The sequence below is a fragment of the Motacilla alba genome, unplaced genomic scaffold (assembly GCF_015832195.1).
Source record: "Motacilla alba alba isolate MOTALB_02 unplaced genomic scaffold, Motacilla_alba_V1.0_pri HiC_scaffold_35, whole genome shotgun sequence".
Classification (NCBI taxonomy): domain Eukaryota; kingdom Metazoa; phylum Chordata; class Aves; order Passeriformes; family Motacillidae; genus Motacilla; species Motacilla alba.
In genome coordinates this window covers 631,651-658,667 of record NW_024037447.1, presented here as the reverse complement: position 1 = coordinate 658,667, position 27,017 = coordinate 631,651, and the positions used below count along the sequence as shown (strand labels likewise).

The 27,017-nt window shown below is 61.9% G+C and overlaps 3 protein-coding genes across 3 annotated transcripts in view; 2 read left to right on the top strand and 1 right to left on the bottom strand.

The window, feature by feature from the left end:
* LOC119696691 (scavenger receptor cysteine-rich domain-containing group B protein-like) overlaps positions 1-12,557 on the top strand; it is a 14,533-nt gene extending 1,976 nt beyond the window's left edge. Inside the window, exons 2-14 of the mRNA XM_038126492.1 lie at positions 137-457; positions 1,289-1,351; positions 1,446-1,529; positions 1,622-1,663; positions 1,794-1,826; positions 2,066-2,389; positions 3,374-3,703; positions 5,847-5,974; positions 7,305-7,546; positions 8,946-9,307; positions 10,790-11,110; positions 12,202-12,303; positions 12,378-12,557. Coding sequence (XP_037982420.1) covers positions 137-457; positions 1,289-1,351; positions 1,446-1,529; positions 1,622-1,663; positions 1,794-1,826; positions 2,066-2,389; positions 3,374-3,703; positions 5,847-5,974; positions 7,305-7,546; positions 8,946-9,307; positions 10,790-11,110; positions 12,202-12,303; positions 12,378-12,478 — 2,453 coding nt within the window. The 3' untranslated portion in view covers positions 12,479-12,557. The remainder of the gene's footprint in view (positions 1-136; positions 458-1,288; positions 1,352-1,445; positions 1,530-1,621; positions 1,664-1,793; positions 1,827-2,065; positions 2,390-3,373; positions 3,704-5,846; positions 5,975-7,304; positions 7,547-8,945; positions 9,308-10,789; positions 11,111-12,201; positions 12,304-12,377) is intronic.
* A 5,486-nt stretch (positions 12,558-18,043) lies between these two features.
* Positions 18,044-20,129, top strand: LOC119696690. The gene is made up of 5 exons (XM_038126491.1): positions 18,044-18,064; positions 18,207-18,287; positions 18,351-19,191; positions 19,931-20,001; positions 20,076-20,129. Exons 1-5 carry the CDS (start codon positions 18,044-18,046, stop codon positions 20,127-20,129), a joined length of 1,068 nt encoding a protein of 355 aa, XP_037982419.1.
* Positions 19,758-21,909, bottom strand: LOC119696734 (zinc finger protein 70-like). Its single transcript, XM_038126553.1, has 3 exons — positions 21,792-21,909; positions 19,991-21,722; positions 19,758-19,769 (listed from the first exon to the last, which is right to left on the bottom strand). The coding sequence occupies exons 1-2, from the start codon at positions 21,901-21,903 to the stop codon at positions 20,173-20,175; spliced, it is 1,662 nt and encodes a 553-aa protein (XP_037982481.1). The 5' UTR covers positions 21,904-21,909; the 3' UTR covers positions 19,758-19,769; positions 19,991-20,172.
* Between the last annotated feature and the right edge of the window lie 5,108 nt (positions 21,910-27,017).

Below are 27,017 nucleotides of genomic sequence, written 5' to 3'. Positions count from 1 at the left end.
CTCACTTGTCCCACTCTCACCTGTCCCATTCTCACGTGTCTCACCCTCACCTGTCCCCCCATTCTCACCTGTCCTCAACCTGTCTCCCCATTCTCACCTGTCCCACCTGTCCCACCTGTCTCACCTGTCCCGGCAGGTTCGGGGCTGGCCGACCTGGCCCGCCTGCGCCTGGCGGGGGGCGCGCACAGGTGCGCCGGGCGGCTGCAGGTGCTGCACGCGGGCCGCTGGGGCGGGGTCTGCGGCCTCACCTGGGCGCTGCCGGCGGCGGGCGTGGCCTGCCGCGCCCTGGGCTGCGGCCCCGCCCTGCGCGCCGGCCAGGTGAGCGCGCCGCCGGGCGAGCCCGCCTGGGTGGAGGCGCTCAGGTGCGCGGGCGGCGAGGGCAGCCTGCTGGAGTGCCAGGTGAGGCTGTGGGGCGCCCCGCCCTGCCCCCACGCCACCGTCACCTGCGCGCCGCCAGGTGAGAGCGCGGGGAGAGCGCGCGGGGGAGGGGAGGGGCACCTGGGGACACACCTGGGACACCTGGGGACACCTGGGGACACCTGGGGACACCTGCGCAGGTGAGGGGTGGGGGCACCTGGGGACACCGGCACAGGTGAGGGGGCACCTGGGGACACCTGGGACACCTGCGCAGGTGAGGGGTGGGGGGCAGCTGGGGACACCTGGGACACCTGGGACACCTGCGCAGGTGAGGGGTGGGGGGCAGCTGGGGACACCTGAGCACACCTGGGGACACCTGGGACACCTGGGGATACAGCTGGGCACACCTGGGGGCACACCTGGGGATACACCTTGGGGACACCTGGGGGCACCTGCACAGGTGAGGGGTGGGGGCACCTGGGGACAACTGCACAGGTGAGGGGTGGGTGGCAGCTGGGGGCACCTGGGGACACACCTGGGCACACCTGAGGGCATCTGGAACACACCTGGGACACACCTGGGGACACCTGGGGACACCTGGGGCACACCTGGGGGTACCTGAGAATACCTGGGGATATCCTGGACACCTGCAGAGGTGAGGGGTGGGGGGCACCTGGGGGCACCTGGGGACACCTGGGGATACACCTGGGACACACCTGGGCACACCTGGGGACACACCTGTGGCACCTGGGGACACCTGGGGATACAGCTGGGACACACCTAAACACACCTGTGGCACACCTGGAACACACCTGGGGACACCTAGGGGACACCTGGGGATATCCACAGACACACCTGGGGCACAGCTGGGACACAGCGGGAACCCCGGCCAGGTGAGCACACCTGCCCAGCTCCCCCCCGTGCGTTCCAGGTGAGGCCCCAGCGTCCCCCAGCGAGGCCCTGACGCTCTCAGGTGTGACCGCGGCACCTTCAGGTGAGGCCCTGGAGTGCCCAGGTGAGCCCCTGGCCCCTCAGGTGAGGCCCTGGAGTGCCCAGGTGAGCTCACCTGCCCTTCCTTTGTGTTCCAGGTGCGCCCCTGCCTCACCCAGGTGTGACCCCGGCACCCCCCGCTGAGCCCCAGGTGTCTCCAGGTGAGCCCCAGGTGTCTCCAGGTGAGCTGGGGCCGCTGAGCCACGCCCACACCTGGCTGGGCTGGGCACGACCCTGCCCAGGTGAGCTCACCTGCCCGTGTTCCGTGTTCCAGGTGCCACCCTGACGCCCTCAGGTGCGACCCCGGGACCCTCAGGTGAGTCCCAGGCGCCCAGGTGAGCCCCTGGCGCACCCAGGTGAGCTCACCTGTCCCCGTTCCCCCGCCCAGGTGAGCCTGAGGTGCACCTGCCTGAGGTGAGCTCACCTGTCCCTGCTCTGTGCTCCAGGTGCGCCCCCAGGTGTGACCTCGGAACCCTCAGGTGAGCCCCTGACACCCCCAGGTGAGCCCCTGGCGCACCCAGGTGAGCTCACCTGTCCCTGTTGGGTGCCCAGGTGAGCCCTTGGGTGCCCAGGTGAGCCCCATTGGGTGCCCAGGTGAGCCCCGTTGGGTGCCCAGGTGAGCCCTTGGGTGCCCAGGTGAGCTCACCTGTCCCATCGGGTGCCCAGGTGAGCCCCGTTGGGTGCCCAGGTGAGCTCACCTGTCCCATCGGGTGCCCAGGTGAGCCCCGGGAGGGCCAGGTGCGCCTGGCCGGGGGCCCGCACAGGTGCGCGGGGCGCGTCGAGGTGTTCCACGCGGGCAGGTGGGGCACGGTGTGCGACGACGCCTGGGACCTGGCGGACGCGCGGGTCACCTGCCGCCAGGTGCGCTGCGGCCCCGCCCTGTGGGCGCCGGGCGCGGCGCAGTTCGGGGAGGGGGCGGGGCCCATCTGGCTGGACGGGCTCAGGTGCGCCGGCAGCGAGGCTCACCTGGCCGAGTGCCCCGGGCACACCTGGGGGAAGCACGTCTGCAACCACGCCGAGGACGCCGGCGCCGTGTGCGCAGGTGAGGGCACAGGTGGGACAGGTGAGCTCAGGTAAGGGACAGGTGAGGGACAGGTGAGCTCAGGTGTGTGCAGGTGAGGGACAGGTGAGGGGACAGGTAAGGTCAGGTGAGCTCACCTGTGTTATGGGGGGTGGAGAGAATGGGGGGGAGGGAAAGACACACCTGGGCACACCTGGGCGCACCTGATCCTGCCCTATTCCTGCCCCTCACCTGTCCCGGGTAACCCTGTCCCTCACCTGTCCCCACACCTGTCCCAGGTAACCCTACTCTTCACCTGTCCCATGCCTGTCCCAGGTAACCCTGCACCTCACCTGTCCCCACACCTGTCCCAGGTGACCCTGACCCTCACCTGTCCCAGGTGACCCTGACCCCTCCCCTGTCCCTCACCTGCCCCACACCTGTCCCACACCTGTCCCAGGTAACCCTCCCCCCTCACCTGCCCCTCACCCGTGCCCAGGTGTCCCCAGGTGACCCTGCCCCTCACCTGCCCCTCACCTGCACCACACCTGCCCCACACCTGCCCCAGGTAACCCTGCCCTCCTCACCTGTCCCAGGTGACCCTGACCCCTCACCTGTCCCACACCTGTCCCAGGTAACCCCAAGGTAACCCCAAGGTAACCCTGACCCTCACCTGTCCCAGGTGACCCTGCCCCTCACCTGCCCCTCACCTGTCCCACACCTGTCCCAGGTAACCCCCAGGTAACCCCAAGGTAACCCTGACCCTCACCTGTCCCAGGTAACCCTGTCCCACACCTGCCCCACACCTGTCCCTCACCTGTCCCAGGTGACCCTGACCCCTCACCTGCCCCTCACCTGTCCCCACACCTGTCCCACACCTGTCCCAGCTGTCCCTGCCCCTCACCTGCCCCTCACCTGTGCCCAGGTGTCCCCAGGTGATCCCTCCCCCCTCACCTGCCCCTCACCTGCCCCTCACCCGTGCCCAGGTGTCCCCAGGTGACCCCTCACCTGTCCCCTCCCCCGCAGACTCGTGGCCGCCGGCCCCGCCCCAGGTGCGCCTGGCAGGTGCGCCGGGCAGGTGCGCGGGGCGGGTGGAGGTGCGCCGCGCTCACCTGTGGGGCACCGTCTGCGACGACACCTGGGGGCTGCGCGAGGCGCGCGTGCTCTGCGCGCACCTGGGCTGCGGCCCCGCCCTGGAGGCGCCGGGCGCGGCCAGGTACGGCCGGGGGGCGGGGCCCATCTGGCTGGATGACGTCACCTGCACGGGGGAGGAGCCCGACTTCTTCAGGTGCGCCCACCGCACCTGGGGCGAGCACAACTGCCACCACGGCGAGGACGCGGGCGTGGTCTGCGCAGGTGAGACATGGACAGGTGAGGCGGGGACAGGTGGGACAGGTGTGATATGGACAGGTGAGACAGGTGAGACATGGACAGGTGAGACAGGTGTGATATGGACAGGTGAGACAGGTGAGACATGGACAGGTGAGACAGGTGAGGCGGGGACAGGTGAGACAGGTGTGATATGGACAGGTGAGACAGGTGAGACATGGACAGGTGAGACAGGTGAGGCGGGGACAGGTGTGATATGGATAGGTGAGACAGGTGAGACATGGACAGGTGAGACATGGACAGGTGAGGCGGGGACAGGTGGGACAGGTGTGATATGGACAGGTGAGACAGGTGAGACATGGACAGGTGAGACGGAGGGACAGGTGAGGCGGGGACAGGTGGGACATGGATGGGGGGACAGGTGAGACATGGACCAGGGTACAGGTGAGACAGGTGTGATATGGACAGGTGAGACACGGACAAGTGAGACAGGTGAGATGGAGGGACAGGTGAGACATGGACAGGTGAGACAGGTGAGATGGAGGGACAGGTGAGACAGGGACAGGTGAGACACAGACAGGTGAGACAGGTGAGATGGAGGGACAGGTGAGACAGGGACAGGTGAGACAGGGACAGGTGAGACAGGTGAGACATGGACAGGTGTGATATGGACAGGTGAGACAGGTGGGACACAGGCAGGTGAGACAGGTGAGGCGGGGACAGGTGAGACGGGGGACAGGTGAGACAGGTGAGACACGGACAGGTGAGACAGGTGAGACGGCGACAGGTGATACATGGACAGGTGATACATGGACAGGTGTGTGGGGACAGGCAAGACATGGCTGGGGGGGACAGGTGAGACAGGGACAGGTGAGACATGGACAGGTGAGACATGGACAGGTGAGACATGGACAGGTGAGACATGGATGGTGGGACAGGTGTGATACAAACAGGTGTGACATGGACAGGTGTGATATGGACAGGTGTGCACAGGTGAGACATGGACAGGTGGGACAGGTGTGATATGGACAGGTGAGACAGGTGAGACAGGGGACAGGTGAGACATGGACAGGTGTGCACAGGTGAGACAGACAGGTCAGACAGGGACAGGTAAGACAGCGACAGGTGAGACATGGACCGGGGGACAGGTGGGACACGGACAGGTGAGACAGGTGAGATGGAGGGACAGGTGAGACATGGACAGGTGTGATATGGACAGGTGTGCACAGGTGTGATATGGACAGGTGAGACATGGAGAGGTGAGACAGGGGGGACAGGTGAGACATGGACAGGTGAGGCAGGTGTGATACAGACAGGTGAGACATGGACAGGGGACAGGTGTGACATGGACAGGTGAGACAGGTGAGACAGACGGGGGACAGGTGTGATATGGACAGGTGTGATACAGACAAGTGTATGCAGGTGAGACATGGACAGGTGGGACAGGTGTGATATAGACAGGTGTGATATGGACAGGTGTGATGTGGACAGGTGTGATATGGACAGGTGTGCACAGGTGAGACATGGACCGGGGGACAGGTGTGATATGGACAGGTGTGATATGGACAGGTGTGATATGGACAGGTGTGATATGGACAGGTGGGACAGGTGAGACATGGACAGGTGTGCACAGGTGAGACAGACAGGTGAGACAGGGACAGGTAAGACACGGACGGGGGACAGGTGGGACATGGACAGGTGAGACATGGACCGGGGGACAGGTGAGACATGGATGGGTGGGACAGGTGTGACATGGACAGGTGTGATACAGACAGGTGGGATAGGTATGATATGCACAGGTGAGACATGGACAGGTGGGACAGGTGTGATATGCACAGGTGAGACATGGACAGGTGGGACAGGTGTGATATGGACAGGTGACACATGGACAGGTGTGATATGGACAGGTGTGCACAGGTGAGACATGGACAGGTGGGACAGGGACAGGTGGGACAGGTGAGACATGGACAGGTGTGCACAGGTGAGACATGGACAGGTGAGACATGGACAGGTGGGACAGGTGAGACACGGACAGGTGGGACAGGGACAAGTGGGACAGGTGAAACATGGACAGGTGGGACAGATCTCACCTGCGCGCGTCCCCCGCAGGTAACTCAAGCTCAGGTGAGCCTCACCTGGCGCCGGGTCTCACCTGTGCGTGTCCCCGCAGGTAACTCGAGCTCAGGTGAGGTGCGGCTGGCGGCCGGGCCGCACCTGTGCGCAGGTCGGGTGGAGGTGCTGCACGAGGGGCGCTGGGGCACCGTCTGCGACCGCGGCTGGGACCTGAGCGACGCCCAGGTGAGCACAGGTGGGGCCAGGTGAGGGTGGGGGAGGGACAGGTGGGACCTGAGGGGCTGCACAGGTGAGCACAGGTGTGGCCAGGTGAGCACAGGTGTGGCCAGGTGAGCACAGGTGTGGCCAGGTGAGGGCTGGGGGGGACAGGTGAGGGTGGGGGTGTGCAGGTGGGTCCTGAGCGACGCCCAGGTGAGCACAGGTGGGGCCAGGTGAGGGGTTGGGGGGGACAGGTGGGACCTGGGTGGGCACAGGTGGGGCCTGGGGGGCTGCACAGGTGAGCACAGGTGTGGCCAGGTGAGGCTGGGGGTGCCCAGGTGGGACCTGAGGGGCTGCACAGGTGAGCACAGGTGTGGCCAGGTGAGGCTGGGGGGGCACAGGTGACTCCTGGGGGTGCCCAGGTGAGCTCAGGGGGGTGTGTGTGTGTGTCTCAGGTGTGTTTACCTGTCCCCAGGTGTGTGTGTGTGTCTCAGGTGTGTTTACCTGTCCCCAGGTGTGTGTGTGTGTCTCAGGTGTTCTTACCTGCCCAGGTGTGTTCATATCTCACCCAGGTGTGCTTACCTGTCCCCAGGTGTGTGTGTGTGTGTCTCAGGTGTGTTTACCTGCCCATGTGTGTGTCTCAGGTGTGCTTACCTGCCCGGGTGTGTCTCAGGTGTGTTTACCTGCCCAGGTGTGTCTCAGGTGTGCTTACCTGCCCAGGTGTGTCTCAGGTGTGTTTACCTGCCCAGGTGTGTGTCTCAGGTGTGTTTACCTGCCCAGGTGTGTCCATCTCTCACCCAGGTGTGCTTACCTGTCCCCAGGTGTGTGTCTCAGGTGTGCTTACCTGTCCCCAGGTGTGTGTCAGGTGTGTTTACCTGTCCCAAGGTGTGTGTGTGTCACCCAGGTGTGTTTACCTGCCCCAGGTGTATGTCTCAGGTGTGTTTACCTGCCCAGGTGTGTGTCTCAGGTGTGCTTACCTGCCCAGGTGTGTCTCAGGTGTGTTTACCTGTCCCAGGTGTGTGTCAGGTGTGTTTACCTGCCCGGGTGTGTGTCTCAGGTGTGCTTACCTGACCAGGTGTGTCTCAGGTGTGTTTACCTGCCCAGGTGTGTGTCAGGTGTGTTTACCTGCCCAGGTGCGTGTCTCAGGTGTGCTTACCTGTCCCCAGGTGTGTCTCAGGTGTGCTTACCTGCCCAGGTGTGTCTCAGGTGTGTTTACCTGTCCCCAGGTGTGTGTGTGTGTCTCAGGTGTGCTTACCTGTCCCAGGTGTGTGTCTCAGGTGTGCTTACCTGCCCAGGTGTGTGTCAGGTGTGCTTACCTGCCCAGGTGTGTGTCTCAGGTGTGCTTACCTGTCCGCAGGTGGTGTGCCGCCAGGTGGGCTGCGGGCCGGCGCTGGCGGCGCCGGGCGGGGCGCGCTTCGGGCGGGGCTCGGGGCAGGTGTGGCTGAGCGAGCTCACCTGCGCGGGCAGCGAGCGGCACCTGGGGCACTGCCCCGGCCCCCCCTGGGGCAGCAACACCTGCGGGCACGGCCAGGACGCCGCAGTGGAGTGCGCAGGTGAGCGCCGGCAGGGCAGGCGGGCAGGACAGGTGAGGACAGACAGGTGAGACAGGTGAGGCAGGTATGGACAGGTGAGACAGGTATGGACAGGTGGGACAGGCACAGACAGGTGAGGCAGGTACGAACCGGTGAGAAGGGACAGGTACGGACAGGTGAGGCAGGTACAGACAGGTAAGAAAGGACAGGTGAGACAGGCACGGACAGGTGAGGCAGGTACGGACAGGTGAGACAGGCATGGACAGGTGAGAACAGACAGGTGAGGCAGGTACAGACAGGTGAGACAGGCATGGACAGGTGAGAACAGACAGGTGAGACAGGTACGGACAGGTGAGACAGGTACAGACAGGTGAGACAGGCACGGACAAGTGAGACAGGTATGGACAGGTGAGCATGGAAAGGTGGGAACAGGTACAGACAGGTGAGCACAGGTATGGACAGCTGAGACAGGTATGGGCAGGTGAGCACAGACAGGTGAGACAGGTACAGACAGGTGAGACAGGTACAGACAGGTGGGAGCAGGTACAGACAGGTGAGACAGGAACAGACAGGTGAGACAGGTACGGACAGGTGAGCGTGGAGATGCATGGACAGGTGGGAACAGGTGAGCATGGGCAGGTGAGCACAGACAGGTACAGACAGGTGAGCAGGGACAGGTGTGTGCAGGCATCGGCAGGTGAGCACAGGCAGGTACACCTGTCCTCACCTGTCCCTCACCTGTCCTCACCTGTCCCTCACCTGTCCCTTCACCTGTCCCCACCTATACCTCACCTGTCTCACCTGTCTCTCACCTGTCTCACCCTTCCTCACCTGTCTCACCTGTCCCTCACCTGTCTCACCTGTCCCACCTGTCTCACCCGTCCCTCACCTGTCTCACCTGTCCTCACCTGTCTCACCTGTCGCACCTGTCTCACCTGTCCTCACCTGCCTCACCTGTCCTCACCTGTCCCTTCACCTGTCCTCACCTGTCCCTTCACCTGTCCCCACCTATACCTCACCTGTCTCACCTGTCCCTCACCTGTCCCTCACCTGTCTCACCTGTCCTCACCTGTCCCTTCACCTGTCTCACCTGTCCCTCACCTGTCTCACCTGTCCATCCACTGTCTCACCTGTCTCACCTGTCCTCACCTGTCCCTCACCTGTCTCACCTGTCCCTCACCTGTCTCACCTGCCTCACCTGTCTCACCTGTCCCTCACCTGTCCCTCACCTGTCCCTCACCTGTCTCACCTGTCTCACCTGTCCCTCACCTGTCCCTCACCTGTCTCACCTGTCTCACCTGTCCCACCTGTCTCACCTGTCCCTCACCTGTCCCCTCACCTGTCCTCACCTGTCCCTCACCTGTCTCACCTGTCCCTCACCTGTCCCTCACCTGTCTCACCTGTCTCACCTGTCCCACCTGTCTCACCTGTCCCTCACCTGTCTCACCTGTCCCGTTTCCCCGCAGCCCCGCCCCCCTCGCCCTCACCTGTCCCGGGGGCCGCAGCGGGGCCGCTGCAGGTGCGCCTGGCCGGGGGCCCGCACAGGTGCGCGGGGGCGCGTCGAGGTGTTTCCACGCGGGCAGGTGGGGCACGGTGTGCGACGACGCCTGGGACCTGGGGGCCGCGCGGCGGGTCACCTGCCGCCAGGTGCGCTGCGGCCCCGCCCTGAGCGCACCTGGGCGCGCGCACTTCGGGGAGGGGGCGGGGCCCATCTGGCTGGACCAGGTGCGCTGCTCGGGGGAGGAGCTCACCTTGGACAGGTGCGAGCGGCAGCCCTGGGGGGAGCACAACTGCGGGCACGACGAGGACGCGGCGGCCGTGTGCGCAGGTGAGCACCTGGACAGGTGAGGGGACAGGTGAGGGGACAGGTGAGGGGACAGGTGAGGGGCGGTGTGCGCAGGTGAGCACCCAGACAGGTGAGCACCTGGGGGGACAGGTGAGGGGACAGGTGAGGGGACAGGAGAGGGGACAGGTGAGGGGACAGGTGAGGGGCGGTGTGCGCAGGTGAGCACCTGAGACAGGTGAGGGGACAGGGGAGGGGACAGGGGAGGGGCGGTGTGCGCAGGTGAGCACCTGAGACAGGTGAGGGGACAGGGGAGGGGACAGGTGAGGGGTGGTGTGCGCAGGTGAGCACCTGGACAGGTGAGGGGACAGGTGAGGGGACAGGGGAGGGGACAGGTGAGGGGTGGTGTGCGCAGGTGAGCACCCGGACAGGTGAGGGGACAGGTGAGGGGCGGTGTGCACAGGTGAGCACCCGGACAGGTGAGCACCTGGGGGGACAGGTGAGGGGACAGGGGAGGGGTGTTGTGCGCAGGTGAGAACCTGGACAGGTGAGGGGATGGGACAGGTGAGCACCAGGACAGGCGAGGGGACAGTTGAGCACCTGGCACAGGTGAGGGGTGGTGTGCACAGGTGAGCACCGGGACAGATAAAGGGACAGGGGAGGGGACAGGTGAGGGGTGGTGTGCACAGGTGAGCTCAGGTGCGCACTGGGGAGCTCAGGTGTGCTCAGGTGCTCTCAGGTGTGTTCAGGTGAGCTCAGGTGAGCTCAGGTGTGCTCAGGTGCTCTCAGGTGCTCTCAGGTGTGCTCAGGTGTTCTCAGGTGTGCTCAGGTGAGCTCAGGTGAGCTCAGGTGTGCTCAGGTGCTCTCAGGTGTGTTCAGGTGAGCTCAGGTGTGCTCAGGTGCTCTCAGGTGTGTTCAGGTGAGCTCAGGTGAGCTCAGGTGTGCTCAGGTGCTCTCAGGTGCTCTCAGGTGTGCTCAGGTGTGCTCAGGTGCTCTCAGGTGTTCTCAGGTGTGCTCAGGTGCTCTCAGGTGTGCTCAGGTGCTCTCAGGTGGTCTCAGGTGTTCTCAGGTGTGCTCAGGTGCTCTCAGGTGCTCTCAGGTGTGCTCAGGTGTGCTCAGGTGCTCTCAGGTGCTCTCAGGTGTGCTCAGGTGTGCTCAGGTGCTCTCAGGTGTGTTCAGGTGAGCTCAGGTGTGCTCAGGTGTGTTCAGGTGCACTCAGGTGTGTTCAGGTGTCCTCAGGTGAGCTCAGGAGTGCTCAGGTGCTCTCAGGTGCTCTCAGGTGCTCTCAGGTGAGCTCAGGTGTGCTCAGGTGAGCGTGGGGCTCTCAGGTGTGCTCAGGTGCTCTCAGGTGCTCTCAGGTGTGCTCAGGTGAGCTCAGGTGTGCTCAGGTGCTCTCAGGTGCTCTCAGGTGTGCTCAGGTGAGCTCAGGTGTGCTCAGGTGTGCTCAGGTGCTCTCAGGTGTGCTCAGGTGAGCTCAGGTGCTCTCAGGCTCCCCAGCTGTGCCTCACCTTGGCCCCTCCCCCGCAGGTGCGGATCCCCCCCAGGTGCGGCTGCGGGGCGGGGCGGGGCCGTGCGCGGGGCAGGTGCAGGTGCTGCTGAACCGCACCTGGCTGCAGGTGTGCGGCCTCACCTGGGGGCCGCGCGAGGCGCAGGTGCTGTGCCGGCAGCTGGGCTGCGGCCCCGCCCTCGGCGCACCTGCGGGGCCGCACCTGGCGGGGGCGGGGCCTCACCTGGCGGGGCTCACCTGCCGCGGCTCCGAGGCGCTGCTGCTCGAGTGCCTGCAGCCGGGGGCGGGGCCACGGCCCTGCGAGGGCGGGGCCGCCCAGGTGCGCTGCGCCACGCCCACAGGTGAGCGCGGGGGAGGGGACGCGGGGGGGAGGGGCCACAGGTGGGGGAGGGGCCAAAGGTGGGGGAGGGGCCAAAGGTGGGGGAGGGGCTAAAGGTGGGGGAGGGGCCAAAGGTTTTGGGGAGGAGCCTAAGGTGGGGGAGGGACCAATGGTGGGGGGAGGGGCTAAAGGTGTGCCCCTCGTGTGGGGGAGGGGCCAAAGGTGTGAGACAGGTTTGGGGGAGGGGCTCCAGGTGTGGGGGAGGGGCCACGGGTGGGTGGAGGGGCTAAAGGTGGGGGGAGGGGCTAAAGGTGGGCCCCAGGTGTGGGGGAGGGGCCAAAGGTATGGGACAGGTGTGGGGGAGGAGCCACGGTTGAGGGAGGGGCTAAAGGTGGGGGGAGGGGCTAAAGGTGTGCCCCAGGTGTGGGGGAGGGGCTAAAGGTGGGGAGGGGCTACAGGTGGTGGGAGGGGCTAAAGGTGAGCCCCAGGTGTGGTGGGAGGGGCCCAGGAATTATTCCAGGTGTGGGGGAGGGGCCAAAGGTGGGGGAGGGGCTGAAGGTGGGGGAGGGGCTAAATGTGTGCCCCAGGTGTGGGGGAGGAGCCAAAGGTGGGGGCAGGGGCTAAAGGTGGGGGGAGGGGCTAAGGGTGAGCCCCGGGTGTGGGGGAGGGGCTAAAGGTGTTGGGGGGCTGCAGGTTGGGGGAGGGGTTAAGCGGGGGAGGGGCTACAGGTGAGCCCTGGGTGTGGGGGGAGGGGCCAAAGGTACGGGACAGGTGTGGGGGAGGGGCTCCAGCGGTGGGGGAGGGGCCAAAGGTGAGCCCCAGGCGTGGGGGAGGGGCCAAGGGATTATTCCAGGTGTGGGGGAGGAGCCAAAGGCGTGGTGGTGGGGCTCCAGGTGAAGGACAGGTGTGGGGGTGGGGCTCCAGGTGTGGGGGAGGGGCCAAATCTGAGCCTCAGGTGTGGGGGAGGGGCTTCAGGTGAGCCTCAGGTGTGGGGGTGGGGCTCCAGGAGAGAGACAGGTGTAGGGGAGGGGCCAAAGTTTGTGGAGAGTGGCTCCAGGTAAGGCCAGGTATGGCCAGGTGTGGCAGCTCCCCCGACCCCTCACCTGTCCCCAGGTGCGGCCCCCAGCTGCGCGTACCTGGTGGCGCTGCTGGTGCTGCTGACGGCGCTGGGCGGGGCCCTGCTCTGGCTCACCTTGCGGGCCAGGTGTGTCCCAGGTGAGCCCCGCCCCTGCCCCGCCCCCTCCCAGGTGACCCCAGGTGACCCCGGGTGACCCCAGGTGTGTCCCCAGCTCACCTGGACGCCCCGAGGGCCCCCGGCGCCATCTACCTGCCCAGGAGGGCCTCACCTGGCGAGGGCGAGGCGCTGCAGCTGATGGACGACGCCCCCTGAGCTCACCTGGAGCTCACCTGGGGCCTGGAGCTCACCTGGAACTCACCTGGAGCTCACCTGGGGGGGCTCACCTGGGACCTGGAACCTCTCACCTGGAACTCACCTGGAATCCCTCACCTGGAACTCACCTGGGGCCTGGAACTCACCTGGAACTCACCTGGGGGGGCTCACCTGGGACCTGGAACCTCTCACCTGGAACCCACCTGGAATCTCTCACCTGGAACTCACCTGGGGCCTGGAACTTCTCACCTGAACCGCACCTGGCTGCTCTCACCTGGAATCCTCACTGGGAATCCTCACCTGAACCTCACCTGGCTGCTCTCACCTGGCTCCACTCACCTGGAATCCTCACCTGAACCTCTCACCCGAGCCTCACCTGGAATCCCTCACCTGGAATTCACCCGAGCCTCACCTGGCCACCCTCACCGGGAATCCCTCACCTGGAACCTCTCACCTGAAACTCACCTGAACCTCACCTGGCTGCTCTCACCTGGCTCCACTCACCTGGAATCCCTCACCTGGGGCCTGGAACTTCTCACCTGAACCTCACCTGGCTGCTCTCACCTGGAATCCTCACTGGGAATCCTCACCTGAACCTCACCTGGCTGCTCTCACCTGGCTCCACTCACCTGGAATCCTCACCTGAACCTCTCACCCGAGCCTCACCTGGAATCCCTCACCTGGAACTCACCTGAACCTCACCTGGCCGCCCTCACCTCAACCTCACCTGGCTCCTCTCACCTGGAATCCTCACCTGAACCTCACCTGGCTGCTCTCACCTGGCTCCACTCACCTGGAATCCCTCACCTGGAACTCACCTGGGGCCTGGAACTTCTCACCTGAACCTCACCTGGCCGCTCTCACCTGGAATCTCTTACCTGCAAACCTTCACCTGAACCTCACCTGGCCCCACTCACCTGGCCACTCTCACCTGAACCTCACCTGGAATCTCTCACCTGGCTGCTCTCACCTGAACCTCACCTGGCCCCACTCACCTGGCCCCTCTCACCTGGCTGCTCTCACCTGGCCTCTCTCACCTGAACCTCACCTGGCTGCTCTCACCTGGCCCCGTCACCTGGAATCCTCACCTGAACCTCACCTGGCCGCTCTCACCTGGAATCTCTCACCTGGCCCCTCTCACCTGGCCGCTCTCACCTGGCCGCTCTCACCTGGCTGCTCTCACCTGGCCGCTCTCACCTGGCTGCTCTCACCTGGCTGCTCTCACCTGGAATCTCTCACCTGGCCCCTCCCCCTCTTTGGCAGCTCAGGTGTCCCCGCACACCTGGGCAGGTGAATAAATCAAAGATGGCGTCTGGAGCCTCCAGGTGTGAATTTTGGGAACCCCAACCCCTCCAGGTGTGACTCTCAGGTGTCCCCACCCCCCAGGTGTGACAGGTGTGAATTTTGGGAGGTCCCAAACCCCTCCAGGTGTGACTCTCAGGTGTCCCCAAACCCTCCAGGTGTGAATCTCAGGTGTCCCCACCCCCCCAGGTGTGAATTCTGGGAGGTCCCCACCCCCCAGGTGTGACCCTCAGGTGTCCCCACCCCCCAGGTGTGAATTTTGGGGTCCCCAAATGCCCCAGGTGTGAATTTTGGGAATCCCAACCCCCCAGGTGTGACTCTCAGGTGTTCCCCCCCCAGGTGTGGCAGGTGTGAATCTCAGGTGTCCTCAAAGCCCTCCCAGGTGTGAATCTCAGGTGTCCCAACCGCCCAGGTGTGAATTTTGGGAGGTACCCACCCCCCAGGTGTGAATTATGGGGGTCCCCAATCCCTCCAGGTGTGAATTTTGGGAGGTCCCCACCCCCCAGGTGTGACTCTCAGGTGTCCCCACCCCCCAGGTGTGAATTATGGGGGTCCCCAATCCCTCCAGGTGTGAATTTTGGGAATCCCAACCCTCCCAGGTGTGAATCTCAGGTGTCCCCAAACTCTCCAGGTGTGAATTTTGGGTGTCCCACCCCCCAGGTGTGACTCTCAGGTGTCCCCACCCCCCCCAGGTGTGAATTATGGGGGTCCCCAAATGCCCCAGGTGTGAATTTTGGGAATCCCAACCCTCCCAGGTGTGACTCTCAGGTGTCCCCACCCCCCAGGTGAGACAGGTGTGAATCTCAGGTGTCCCCAAACCCTCCAGGTGTGAATTCTGGGAGGTCCCAACCCCTCAGGTGTGACCCTCAGGTGTCCCCGCCCCCCCAGGTGTGGCAGGTGTGAACCTCATGTGTCCTCAAAGCCCTCCCAGGTGTGAATCTCAGGTGTCCCAACCGCCCAGGTGTGAATTTTGGGAGGTCCCCACCCCCCAGGTGTGAATTATGGGGGTCCCCAAACCCTCCAGGTGTGAATTTTGGGAATCCCGACCCTCCCAGGTGTGACTCTCAGGTGTCCCCACCCCCTCCAGGTGTGAACCTCGGTGTCCCCACCCCCCCAGGTGTGAATTTTGGGAGGTCCCCACCCCCCCAGGTGTGACTCTCAGGTGTCCCCACCCCCCCAGGTGTGAATTTCAGGGGGTTCTCAGCCCTCCAGGTGTGACAGGTGTGAATTTTGAGAGGTCTCAAACCCTCCAGGTGTGGCAGGTGTGACCCTCAGGTGTCCCCACCCCCCCAGGTGTGAATTTCGGGGTCCCCAAATGCCCCAGGTGTGAATTTTGGGAATCCCAACCCCCCAGGTGTGACTCTCAGGTGTCCCCACCCCCCAGGTGTGACCCTCAGGTGTCCCCACCCCCTCAGGTGTGAATTCTGGGGGTTCCAAACCCCCCCCACATGTGACAGGTGTGAATTTTGGGAGGGCCCCACCCCCTCAGGTGTGACTCTCAGGTGTCCCCGCCCCCCCCAGGTGTGGCAGGTGTGAACCTCAGGTGTCCTCAAACCCCTCCCAGGTGTGAATCTCAGGTGTCCCAACCGCCCAGGTGTGAATTTTGGGAGGTCCCCACCCCCCAGGTGTGACTCTCAGGTGTCCCATCCCCCAGGTGTGAATTATGGGGGTCCCCAATCCCTCCAGGTGTGAATTTTGGGAATCCCAACCCTCCCAGGTGTGACTCTCAGGTGTCCCCAAACCCTCCAGGTGTGAATTTTGGGTGTCCCAACCCCTCAGGTGTGACTCTCAGGTGTCCCCACCCCCCAGGTGTGAATTTTGGGAATCCCAACCCCCTCAGGTGTGACTCTCAGGTGTCCCCAAACCCTCCAGGTGTGAATTTTGGGAGGTCTCAACCCTCCAGGTGTGAATCTCAGGTGTCCCAAGCTCTCCAGGTGAGAATTGTGGGTGTCCCCAACTCCTCCAGGTGTGACTCTCAGGTGTCCTAAACCCCCTCCAGGTGTGAATTTCAGGTGTCCCCACCCCCCCAGGTGTGAATTCTGGGTGTCCCAACCCCCCCCACATGTGACAGGTGTGAATTTTGGGAGGGCCCCACCCCCTCAGGTGTGACTCTCAGGTGTCCCCGCCCCCCCAGGTGTGGCAGGTGTGAACCTCAGGTGTCCTCAAAGCCCTCCCAGGTGTGAATCTCAGGTGTCCCAACCGCCCAGGTGTGAATTTTGGGAGGTCCCCACCCCCCAGGTGTGAATTATGGGGGTCCCCAATCCCTCCAGGTGTGAATTTTGGGAATCCCAACCCCCCAGGTGTGACTCTCAGGTGTTCCCGCCCCAGGTGTGACAGGTGTGACTCTCAGGTGTCCCCAAACTCTCCAGGTGTGAATTTTGGGGTCCCCAACCCCCCCAGGTGTGAATTATGGGAATCCCAACCCTCCCAGGTGTGACTCTCAGGTGTCCCCAAACCCTCCAGGTGTGAATTCTGGGAGGTCCCAACCCCTCAGGTGTGACCCTCAGGTGTCCCCACCCCCCAGGTATGAATTTTGGGGGTCCCCAAACCCTCCAGGTGTGAATTTTGGGAATCCCGACCCTCCCAGGTGTGAATCTCAGGTGTCCCCACCTCCCCAGGTGTGAATTTTGGGGTCCCCACCCCCCCAGGTGTGACTCTCAGGTGTCCCCACCTCCCCAGGTGTGAATTTTGGGGTCCCCACCCCCTCAGGTGTGACTCTCAGGTGTCCCCGCCCCCCCAGGTGTGGCAGGTGTGAACCTCAGGTGTCCTCAAACCCCTCCCAGGTGTGACTCTCAGGTGTCCCAACCGCCCAGGTGTGAATTTTGGGAGGTCCCCACCCCCCAGGTGTGACTCTCAGGTGTCCCATCCCCCAGGTGTGAATTATGGGGGTCCCCAATCCCTCCAGGTGTGAATTTTGGGAATCCCAACCCTCCCAGGTGTGACTCTCAGGTGTCCCCACCCCCCAGGTGTGAATTTTGGGAGGTCCCCACCCCCCCAGGTGTGAATCTCAGGTGTCCCCACCCCCCAGGTGTGAATTATGGGGGTCCCCAATCCCTCCAGGTGTGAATTTTGGGGTCCCCAACCCCCCCAGGTGTGAATCTCAGGTGTCCCCACCCCCCAGGTGTGAATTCTGGGAGGTCCCAACCCCCCAGGTGTGACCCTCAGGTGTCCCCACCCCCTCAGGTGTGAATTCTGGGGGTTCCAAACCCCCCCCACATGTGACAGGTGTGAATTTTGGGAGGGCCCCACCCCCTCAGGTGTGACTCTCAGGTGTCCCCGCCCCCCCAGGTGTGGCAGGTGTGAATCTCAGGTGTCCTCAAAGCCCTCCCAGGTGTGAATCTCAGGTGTCCCAACCGCCCAGGTGTGAATTTTGGGAGGTCCCCACCCCCCAGGTGTGACTCTCAGGTGTCCCCACCCCCCAGGTGTGAATTATGGGGGTCCCCAATCCCTCCAGGTGTGAATTTTGGGGGTCCCCACCCCCCAGGTGTGAATTCTGGGGTCCCCAATTCCCCCAGGTGTGCGGTTTGGGGTCCCCTTCCCCCCCCCACCTGTCTGCTGGCTCCGCCCCTGAAGCCCCAGGTAAGACTCAGGTGAGACCGGCGATGACGTCATCGGTTAACGATGCTTTAATTAATGATCCTTTAATGAGCGATCCGGGCGCGCCCCGCCCCCAGCGCTGCAGGTGCCGCCCGGGAAGGGGGGACAGGTGTGCTCAGGTGAGCTCAGGTGTGCTCAGGTGAGCTCAGGTGTGCCTCAGGTGAGCTAAGGTGTGCCCAGGTGGGCTCAGGTGTGTTCAGATGTGTCCCAGGTGAGCTCAGGTGTGTCCAGGTGTGCCCCAGGTGTACCCAGGTGTGCCCCAGGTGTGTTCAGATGTGTCCCAGGTGAGCTCAGGTGTGTCCAGGTGTGCCCCAGGTGTGTTCAGATGTGTCCCAGGTCAGCTCAGGTGTGTTCAGGTGCGCCCCAGGTGTGCCCAGGTGTGTTCAGGTGCGCCCCAGGTGAGCTCAGGTGTGCTCAGGTGTGGCCCAGGTGTGGCCCAGGTGTGTTCAGATGTGTCCCAGGTGAGCTCAGGTGTGTCCAGGTGTGCCCCAGGTGTGTTCAGATGTGTCCCAGGTGAGCTCAGGTGTGTTCAGGTGCGCCCCAGGTGTGCCCAGATGAGCTCAGGTGTGCCCCAGGTGATCTCAGGTGTTCCTCAGGTGTGTTCAGATGTACCCAGGTGAGCTCAGGTGTGTTCAGGTGTACCCAGATGAGCTCAGGTGTGCGCACATGAGCTCAGGTGTGCCCCAGGTGAGCTCAGGAGAGCTCAGGTGTGAACAGGTGAGCTCAGCTGAGCCGAAGGTGAGCTCAGGTGTATTCACAGGTGCTCAGGTGTGTTCAGGTGTGCCCAGGTGTGCTCAGGTGTGTTCAGGTGTGCCCCAGGTGAGCTCAGGTGTGTTCAGAGGAGCTCAGGTATGTTCAGGTGTGCTCAGGTGTGCCCCTATCCCATCCAGGTGTGCACTGCCCCACCCAGGTGTGCCCCTATCCCATCCAGGTGTGCCCCTATCCCATCCAGGTGTGCCCCTATCCCACCCAGGTGTGCCCCTATCCCATCCAGGTGTGCCCAGCCCCACCCAGGTGTGCACCTGGAGCTCCCCAGAACCCTCATCAGCCCATCCTGGGCTCAGGTGAGTGCCCAGGTGAGTGCCCAGGTGAGCCCTCGCCGTGCCGGGGTCACACCTGGCTGCAGGTGAACCCTGGGGCTCCCTCAGTTCCTCCTCCGCGGTCGGCGACGTCACAGCTCAGGTGTGGCCGTGCTGGGGCCCCTCACCTGCGGCTCAGGTGCTGCAGTTTGGGGTCTACACCTGTCCAGGGGTCCCTCACCTGGGGCTCAGGTGCTGCAGAGTTTGAGGTCCACACCTGGCCGGGATCTCCTCACCTGGGCCTCAGGTGTTCCTCTCCAGGTGCTGCAGAGTTTGGGGTCCACACCTGTCCAGGGGTCCCTCACCTGAGGCTCAGGTGCTGCAGAGTTTGGGGTCCACACCTGGCCAGGATCTCCTCACCTGCAGCTCAGGTGTCACTCAGGTGTTCCTCTCCAGGTGCTGCAGTTTGGGGTCCACACCTGGCTGAGGTGCCCTCACCTGCGGCTCAGGTGTCGCTGTCCAGGTGCTGCAGATTTCAGGGTCCACACCTGTCCAGGGGTCCCTCACCTGTGGCTCAGGTGCTGCAGTTTTGGGGTCCACACCTGTCCAGGTGTGCAGTTGCAGGGTTCCCACACCTGAGGCTCAGGTGTCGCAGTCCAGGTGTTACTGCTGCACCTTTTTGGGGTCCGAACCACATTTTTGGGGTCCACACCTGTCCAGGGTCACACATCTGGGGTTCCCACACCGGGGGCTCAGGTGACGCAGTCCAGGTGTTGCTGCTGCACCTTTTTGGGGTCCAAAACCCTTTTTTTGGGTGCACACCTGTCCTGGCTCACAGCTACCGAGTCCTTTCACCTGGGGCTTCATCCACGGGGCTCAGGTGACACCGCCACACCTTTTTGGGGCGCTCACCTGCCGGGGCCCCTCTCAGGTGTCGCGGTGCACGCGCTGGTGCTGCAGCAGGTTGGAGGGGTGCGCGAAGCCCTTGGCGCACACCCCGCACCTGTCGGGCGTCTCGCCCGTGTGCACCTTCTCGTGCACGGCCAGGTACGCCAGGTCCTTGAAGAACTTGTGGCAGCGGCTGCACTGGTGCGGCCTCACCTGGCCGGGCTGCGGGTGCTGGGGCTCACCTGGCCAGGTGTGCAGGTCCAGGGTTCCACACCTGGGGCTCGTTCCTGGGGCTCAGGTGTCGCTGTCCAGGTGTTGCTGCTGCAGTTTTGGGGTCCACACCTGTCCAGGAGTGCAGTTGCAGGGTTCCCACACCTGTGGCCAAGGTATCACTGTCCAGTTGTTCCTGCTGCACCTTTTTGGGGTCCAAACCACGTTTTTGGGGTCCACACCTGTCCAGGTGTGCAGGTTCAGGGTTCCCACACCTGGGGCTCAGGTGTCACTGTCCAGGTGTTCCTGCTGCACCTTTTTGGGGTCCAAAACCCTTTTTTTTGGGTCCACACCTGTCCGGGGTCACAGTTCTGGGCTTCCCACACCTGGGGCTCAGGTGTCACTGTCCAGGTGTTGCAGGTGAAGCTTTTTGGGTTCCACAGGAGATTTTTGGGGTCCACACCTGTCCTGGCTCACAGATCTGGAGTCTTCTCACCTGGGGCTCAGGTGTCGCAGTCCAGGTGTTGCTGCTGCACCTTTTTGGGGTCCGAACCACATTTTTGGGGTTCACACCTGTCCAGGCTCACAGCTACCGAGTCCTTTCACCTGGGGCTTCATCCACGGGGCTCAGGTGACACCGCCGCACCTTTTCGGGGCGCTCACCTGCCGGGGCCCCTCTCAGGTGTCGCGGTGCACGCGCTGGTGCTGCAGCAGGTTGGAGGGGTGCGCGAATCCCTTGGCGCACACCCCGCACTTGTAGGGCGTCTCGCCCGTGTGCACCTTCTCGTGCACGGCCAGGTACGCCAGGTCCTTGAAGAACTTGTGGCAGTGGCTGCACTGGTGCGGCCTCGCCTGGCTGTGCACGCGCCGGTGCTGCAGCAGCAGCGAGGGCCGGGCGAAGGCCTTGCCGCACGCCTCGCAGCCGTAGGGCCGCTCGCCCGTGTGCGCCCGCTGGTGCACGGCCAGGTAGGACGACTGCTTGAAGGCCTTGCCGCAGGTGCGGCAGGCGAAGGGGCGCTCGCCCGTGTGCACGCGGCGGTGCGAGGCCAGCGCGTTGCTCTGCTTGAAGGCCTTGCCGCAGAGCGCGCACCTGAAGGGCCGGTCGCCCGTGTGCACGCGCTCGTGCACCTTGAGCGAGTGGCCGTAGGTGAAGCGCTTGCCGCAGACGCCGCAGGCGTGCGGCTTGTCCTGGCACCGGTGCCGCCGGTGCAGCAGCAGCGCGTTGGCCGCCGCGAAGTCCTTGCCGCAGTCGCCGCAGCGGAAGGGCGTGTCGGCCGCCAGGTGCGTCAGGGCGTGGCGCTGGCGCTCGTAAGGCGTCTTGAAGCCCTTGGCGCACCTGGAGCAGGTGAAGGGGCGCTGGGCGCTGTGGATGCGGCGGTGCTCCTGCAGGTTGGAGGAGCGCTTGAAGCGCTTGCCGCACAGGTCGCAGCGGTGCGGCCGCTCCTCGGTGTGCACCAGGGCGTGGCTCTTGAAGTCCGAGTGGCGCTTGAAGGTGGCGCGGCACAGGTGGCAGGTGTAGGGCCGCGCCTCGGTGTGCACCACCTGGTGGCTCAGCAGCTCCCAGGTGCGCTTGAAGGCCTTGTGGCACACGGGGCACTGGAAGGGCTTCTCGGCCACGATCACCTGGCGGATCTCCAGGTGAGCGGGGAGATCTTCCTCCTCATCCTCCTCGTCCTCCTCCTCACCTGGCGGGGCTCGCTCCGCCTCGCCGCCCTCACCTGGCGCGCCCGGCGCACCTGAGCGGCCGCCCAGCACCAGCTTGGCGGTGGAGTAGACGCCGCGCTCGTCGATGAGCTGCACGAAGCCGGGCGTGGCCTCACCTGGCTCAGGTGAGGCGGCCGCCGGCCCCGGCGCGCCCGGGCGGGCCCAGGGCGGCGCCAGGTGGGAGGGGCCGGGCTCGGGCGGGGCCGGGCGTGGCCGCAGGTAAAGGCGGGGCCGGCGGAGGCGGGAGGTGCGGGGGTCACCTGGAGAGGGGCGCACCTGGGGGGATGCACCTGGATCTTCATCACCTGGGTCTTCATCGTCATCATCACCTGGCTCTTCATCATCATCACCTGGATCTTCATCATCATCACCTGGATCTTCATCATCATCACCTGGATCCTCTTCACCTGCATCTTCCTCACCTGGGTCTCCTTCCTCACCTGGGTCTCCTTCCTCACCTGGATCTTCTTCCTCACCTGGATCTTCTTCCTCACCTGCATCTTCACCTGTGGCTTCCTCACCTGGTCCTTCCTCCTCCTCACCTGGTCCTTCCTCCTCCTCCTCACCTGGTCCTTCCTCCTCCTCCTCACCTGGTCCTTCCTCCTCCTCACCTGGTCCTTCCTCCTCCTCCTCACCTGGCTGCTCCTCCTCCTCCTCCTCGGACAGGTGAGGGATCACCTGGGCAAAGGGGGAACGCCCCTCCATGGCCACACCTGGAGAAACGGGGATGGGGGGGACAGGTGGGACAGGTGAGACAGGTGAGGGACAGGTGGGACAGGTGAGGGACAGGTAAGGAACTGGGAATTCCCTTGGGAATCCCCAGGGATGGATTTGGGGATCCCTTGAGCTGAATTTGGGGATCCCTTTGAGAATTCCCAGGGATGGATTTTGGGGATCCTCTTGGGAATCTCCTGGAGCTGGATTTGGGGATCCCCTTGGGAATTCTGTGAGCGGGACTTGGAATCCACTTGGGAATTCCCTGACCCGGATTTGGGATCCCCTTTGGGAATTCCCAGGGATGGATTTTGAGGATCCCTTGAGTTGATTTTGGGGATCCCTTTGGGAATACCTTCAGCCGGATTTGGGGAATCCCGGGAATGCCCTAAGGTGGATTTGGGGATCCCCTCGGGACCTCCCCGGGATGGATTTGGGGATCCACTTGGGAATCTCCTGGTGCTGAATTTGGGGATCCCTTTGGGAATTCCCTGGGATAAATTCGGGGATCCCCTCGGGAATCGCATGAGGAGGATTTGGGAATTCCTAAATTGGGAATTTCCCCGGAGCGGGATTTGGGATCCCCTTTGGGAATTCCCCAGGATGGACTTGGGGATCCCTTGAGTTGAATTTGGGGATCCCCTCGGGAATTCCTTCAGCGGGATTTGGGGAATCCCGGGAATGCCCTGAAGTGGATTTGGGGATCTACTTGGGAATTCCCAGGGATGGATTTTGGGGATCCCCCCACGCAGATTTGGGGATCCCTTGAGCTGAATTTGGGGATCCCTTTGGGAATTCCCTGGGATAAATTCGGGGATCCCCTCGGGAATCTCCTGGAGCTGAATTTGGGGATCCTCCCACATGGATTTGGGAATTCCCTTGGGAATTCCCTGGGATGGATTTTGGGGATCCCCCCCACAGACCCCCCCCCACCCCCACCCCGGGCGGCGCTCGGGGATCCGAACAATCCCAGGAACGAGCAAAAAATTCGGGAATTCCAGAGAATTTGAGCGGTTCCGGAAACCCCAAAATAATCCCGGATCCCAAAATAATCCCGGATCCCAAAATAATCCCGGATCCCAAAATCCGGGATCCCAAAATAATCCCGGATCCCAAAGTCCCAGATCCCCAAATCCCGGATCCCAAAATCCGGGATTGGAACTCCATGAATTCTGACGTCACCAAGGCGGCCCAAAATCCCCAAATCCCAAATTTGGGATCAAAATTCCAGGAATTCTGCCGCCACCTAAGAGGCCCCAAAACCCCAGAATCCAGGATTGGGATTTTGGGAATTCCGGCGCCATGGAAGCCCAAAAATCCCCAAATTTGGGATCAGATTTTTGGGAATTCCGATGGCTCCGAGGAGGCCCCAAATCCACAAACCCCAAAATCCCAAAACCCCAAAATCCGGGATCGGAATTTTGGGAATTCCGGTGCCACCGAGGAGGCCCCAAATCCCAAAACCCCAAAATCTGGGATTGGAATTCCGGGAGTTTTGATGCCGCCACCGAGGAGGCCCCGAAATTTGGGATTTGGGACTCCCCAGGATGGGATTCGGGAATTCCCTGGGTCGGGATTTTGGGATTTGGGATCCTCCGAGGTGGAATTTGGGATCCCATGGGATCTGGGATTTGGGAATTCCCAGGATGGGATTTGAGGATTTGGGATCCTCCCAGGATCTCCGGGATTTGGGATCCCCTGAGGAGAAATTTGGGAATTCCCTGGATGGGATTTGGGATCCCTCGGGATGGGATTTGGGATTCGGGATCCTCCCAGGGATCTCTGGGATTGGGATTTGGGGTCCCCTGGGTTGGGATTTTGGGATTTGGGATCCCTCGGGATGGATTTGGGATTTGGGAATTCCCTGGATTGGGATTTGGGATCCTCTCAGGGATCTCTGGGATTTGGGATCCTCAGAGGAGAAATCTGGGATTTGAGAATTCCTTGGCTTGGGATTTGGGATCCCCCAGGATGGGTTTGGGATCCTCTCAGGGATCTCTGGGATTTGGGAATTCCCTGAAGGGGAATTTGGGATTTGGGAATTCCTTGGGGTCGGGTTTAGGCTTTGGGAATCCTCTGAAGGATCTTTGGGATCTGGGATTCGGGAATTCCCTGGATGGGATTTGGGGATTTGGGATCCTCCCAGGGTTCTTTGGGATTTGGGAATTCCCTGAAGGGGAATTTGGGATATGGGAATTCCTGGGTTGAGACTGGGGGGTTTGGGAATTCCCCTGGGCAGGGATTTGGGATTTGGGAATTCCCTGGATGGGATTTGAGGATTTGGGATCCTCCCAGGATCTTTGGGATTGGGATTTGGGAATTCCCTGGGCTGGGTTTGGGATTTGGGATCCCCTGGGATGGGATTTGGGAATTCCCGGGTTGAGATTTGGGATTTGGGACCCCCAGAGGGGGAATTTGGGATTTGGGAATTCCTTGTGATGGGAATTTGGGATCCCCCAGGATGGGATTTGGGATCCTCTGGGGAGAAATCTGGGATTTGGGAATTCCCTGGATTTGGATTTGGGATTCGGGATCCCCTCAGGGATCCCCCGGATGGGTTTGGGACCCCCGAAATTCGGGATTCGGGATCGGCTTGGGAACGGCCGGAGCTGGGACTGGGGAACCCCCAGGAACGGCCCCAGGAAATCCCAGTTCATCCCAGTTTATCCCAGTCCATCCCAGTTTATCCCAGTCCATCCCAGTCCCTCCCAGTCCCTCCCAGTTTATCCCAGTCCATCCCAGTCCCTCCCAGTCCATCCCAGACCATCCCAGTTCATCCCAGTTTATCCCAGTTTATCCCAGTCCATCCCAGTCCCTCCCAGTCCATCCCAGTCCATCCCAGTCCATCCCAGTTTGTCCCAGTCCATCCCAGTCCCTCCCAGTCCCTCCCAGTCCATCCCAGTCCATCCCAGTCCATCCCAGTTTATCCCAGTTTGATCCCAGTCCATCCCAGTCCATCCCAGTCCATCCCAGTCCATCCCAGTTTATCCCAGTTTGATCCCAGTCCATCCCAGTTTATCCCAGTTTGATCCCAGTCTCTCACCGGGCGCCGCCGCCGCCCCCGGAGCCACTTCCGGCCGCGCTCGCGCGCGATGACGTCACTCCCGGAATGGGCGGGGCCTGGGCGGGAACTGGGATGGACTGGGAGGGACTGGGATGGACTGGGATGGACTGGGAGGGACTGGGATGGACTGGGAGGGACTGGGAGGGACTGGGAGGGACTGGGAGGGACTGGGAGGGACTGGGAGGGATTTGGGGGGGCTCTGAAAGGGGAATTTTCAGGAGAGAGGGATCCCAAAAACCGGGGATTTATCCCCAAAAATCGGGGGTTTAACCCCAAAAATCGGGGACTGAACCCCAAAACGTGGGGATTTAACCGAAAATCGGGGATTTATACCAAAAATCGGGGATTTCCCGCCAAAAAGCAGGGATTGAACCCCAAAATCGGGGGGGTTAACCCCCAAAAAATCGGGGATTTAACCCCAAAATTTGGGGATTTAACCCCAAAAATCGGGGATTTAACCCCAAAAATCCGGGGTTTTACCCAAAATCGGGGATTTAACCCCAAAAATTGCGGGTTTCCCACCAAAAATTGGAGATTTCCAGCCAAAAATCGGGGGTTTAACCCCAAAATCGGGGGTTTAACCCAAAAATCGGGGATTTAACCCCAAAATCGGGGATTTAACCCCAAAAATCAGGGGTTTAACCCCAAAATCGGGGATTTAACCCCAAAAATTGCGGATTTCCCACCAAAAATTGGAAATTTCCAGGAAAAATTCCGGGATTTAACCCAAATATCAAGGATTTAACCCCCAATTTGGGGAATTTAACCCAAAAATCGGGGATTTAACCCCAAAAATTGGAGATTTCCTGCCAAAATTCGGGGATTTCCCCCAAAATTCGGGGATTTCCCCCCAAAAATCGGGGATTTAACTGCCAGAATTGGGGATTTAACCCAAAAATCGGGGATTTAACCCAAAAATCGGGGATTTAACCCCAAGAATCGGGGGTTTCCACCCCCAAAATTGAAAATTTCCCACAAAAAATCGGGCATCGAACCCCAAAAATCGGCGATTTAGCTCCAAAATTCGGGAATTAACCCCAGAAATTGGCAATTTCACCGCAAAAATCGGGAATGTCACCCCAAAAATCGGGGATTTAACCCCAAACCCGGGGATTTCACCCCAAAAATCGGGGATTTAACCCCAAACCCGGGGATTTCACCCCAAAAATTGGGGATTGAACCCCAAAATCGAGGATTTAACCCCAAAAAATCGAGGATTTAACTCCAAAAATCGAGGATTTCACCCCAAAATTTGGGGATTTCAACCCAAAAATCGAGGATTTAACCCAAAAAATCGGGGGGTTCACCCCAAAATTCGGGGATTTCAAACCCCAAAAAGCAGGGATTTCCCCCCAAAACCGCGTTTTCCTATCAGGGTGGGATTCCAGGATTTGGGGTCACCCCAAAAAGTCGGGGATTTCACCCCAAAATTTGGGGATTTTACTCCAAAAAGTTGAGAATTTCACCCAAAAATCGAGGATTTCACCCCAAAAATCGAAGATTTCACCCCAAAATTTGGGGATTTCACCCCAAAAATCGGGGATTGAACCCCAAAACCCGGGGATTTCACCCCAAAGCCGCATTTTCCCCTCAGGGTGGGGCTGCGCGACTTGGACCCCCCCAAAAAAGGGAATTTTCAGGAGAAAGGAATCCCAAAACCGGGGCGTTCCTCCCCAAAAAGCGTCTCGTGACACGGATGGGGTTGGAAAAGGTGGGGTTTAACCCCAAAATTCGGGATTTAACCCCAAAAATTGGAGATTTAACCACAAAAATTCAGGATTTCACCCCAAAATTCGGGGATTTCAAACCCCAAAATTCGGGGATTTCACCCCAAAAAGAGTGAATTTCCCTCAAAAATGGGGGATTTCCCCTAAAAATCGGGGATTTCACCCCGAAATTCGGGGATTTCCCCCCAAAACCGCGTTTTCCCATCAGGGTGGGATTCCAGGATTTGGGGTCACCCCAAAAAGTCGGGGATTTCACCCCAAAATTTGGGGATTTTACTCCAAAAAGTTGAGAATTTCACCCAAAAATCGAGGAT

Bases quoted from the DNA above. Each gene is read 5' to 3' on its own strand.
- LOC119696690 (XM_038126491.1), top strand. From the start codon at position 18,044: ATGAGCTCAGGTGTGCCCCAG. The intron at 18,288-18,350 runs GTGTGCCCCTAT...TATCCCACCCAG, and splicing joins GTGTGCACTGCCCCACCCAG to GTGTGCCCCTATCCCATCCA. The intron at 20,002-20,075 runs GTGTCGCAGTCC...ACACCTGTCCAG, and splicing joins TCTTCTCACCTGGGGCTCAG to GCTCACAGCTACCGAGTCCT.
- LOC119696734 (XM_038126553.1), bottom strand. From the start codon at position 21,903: ATGGAGGGGCGTTCCCCCTTTGCCCAGGTGATCCCTCACCTGTCCGAG. The intron at 21,723-21,791 runs CAGGTGAGGAGG...AGGAGGAAGGAC, and splicing joins AGGTGAGGAGGAGGAAGGAC to CAGGTGAGGAAGCCACAGGT.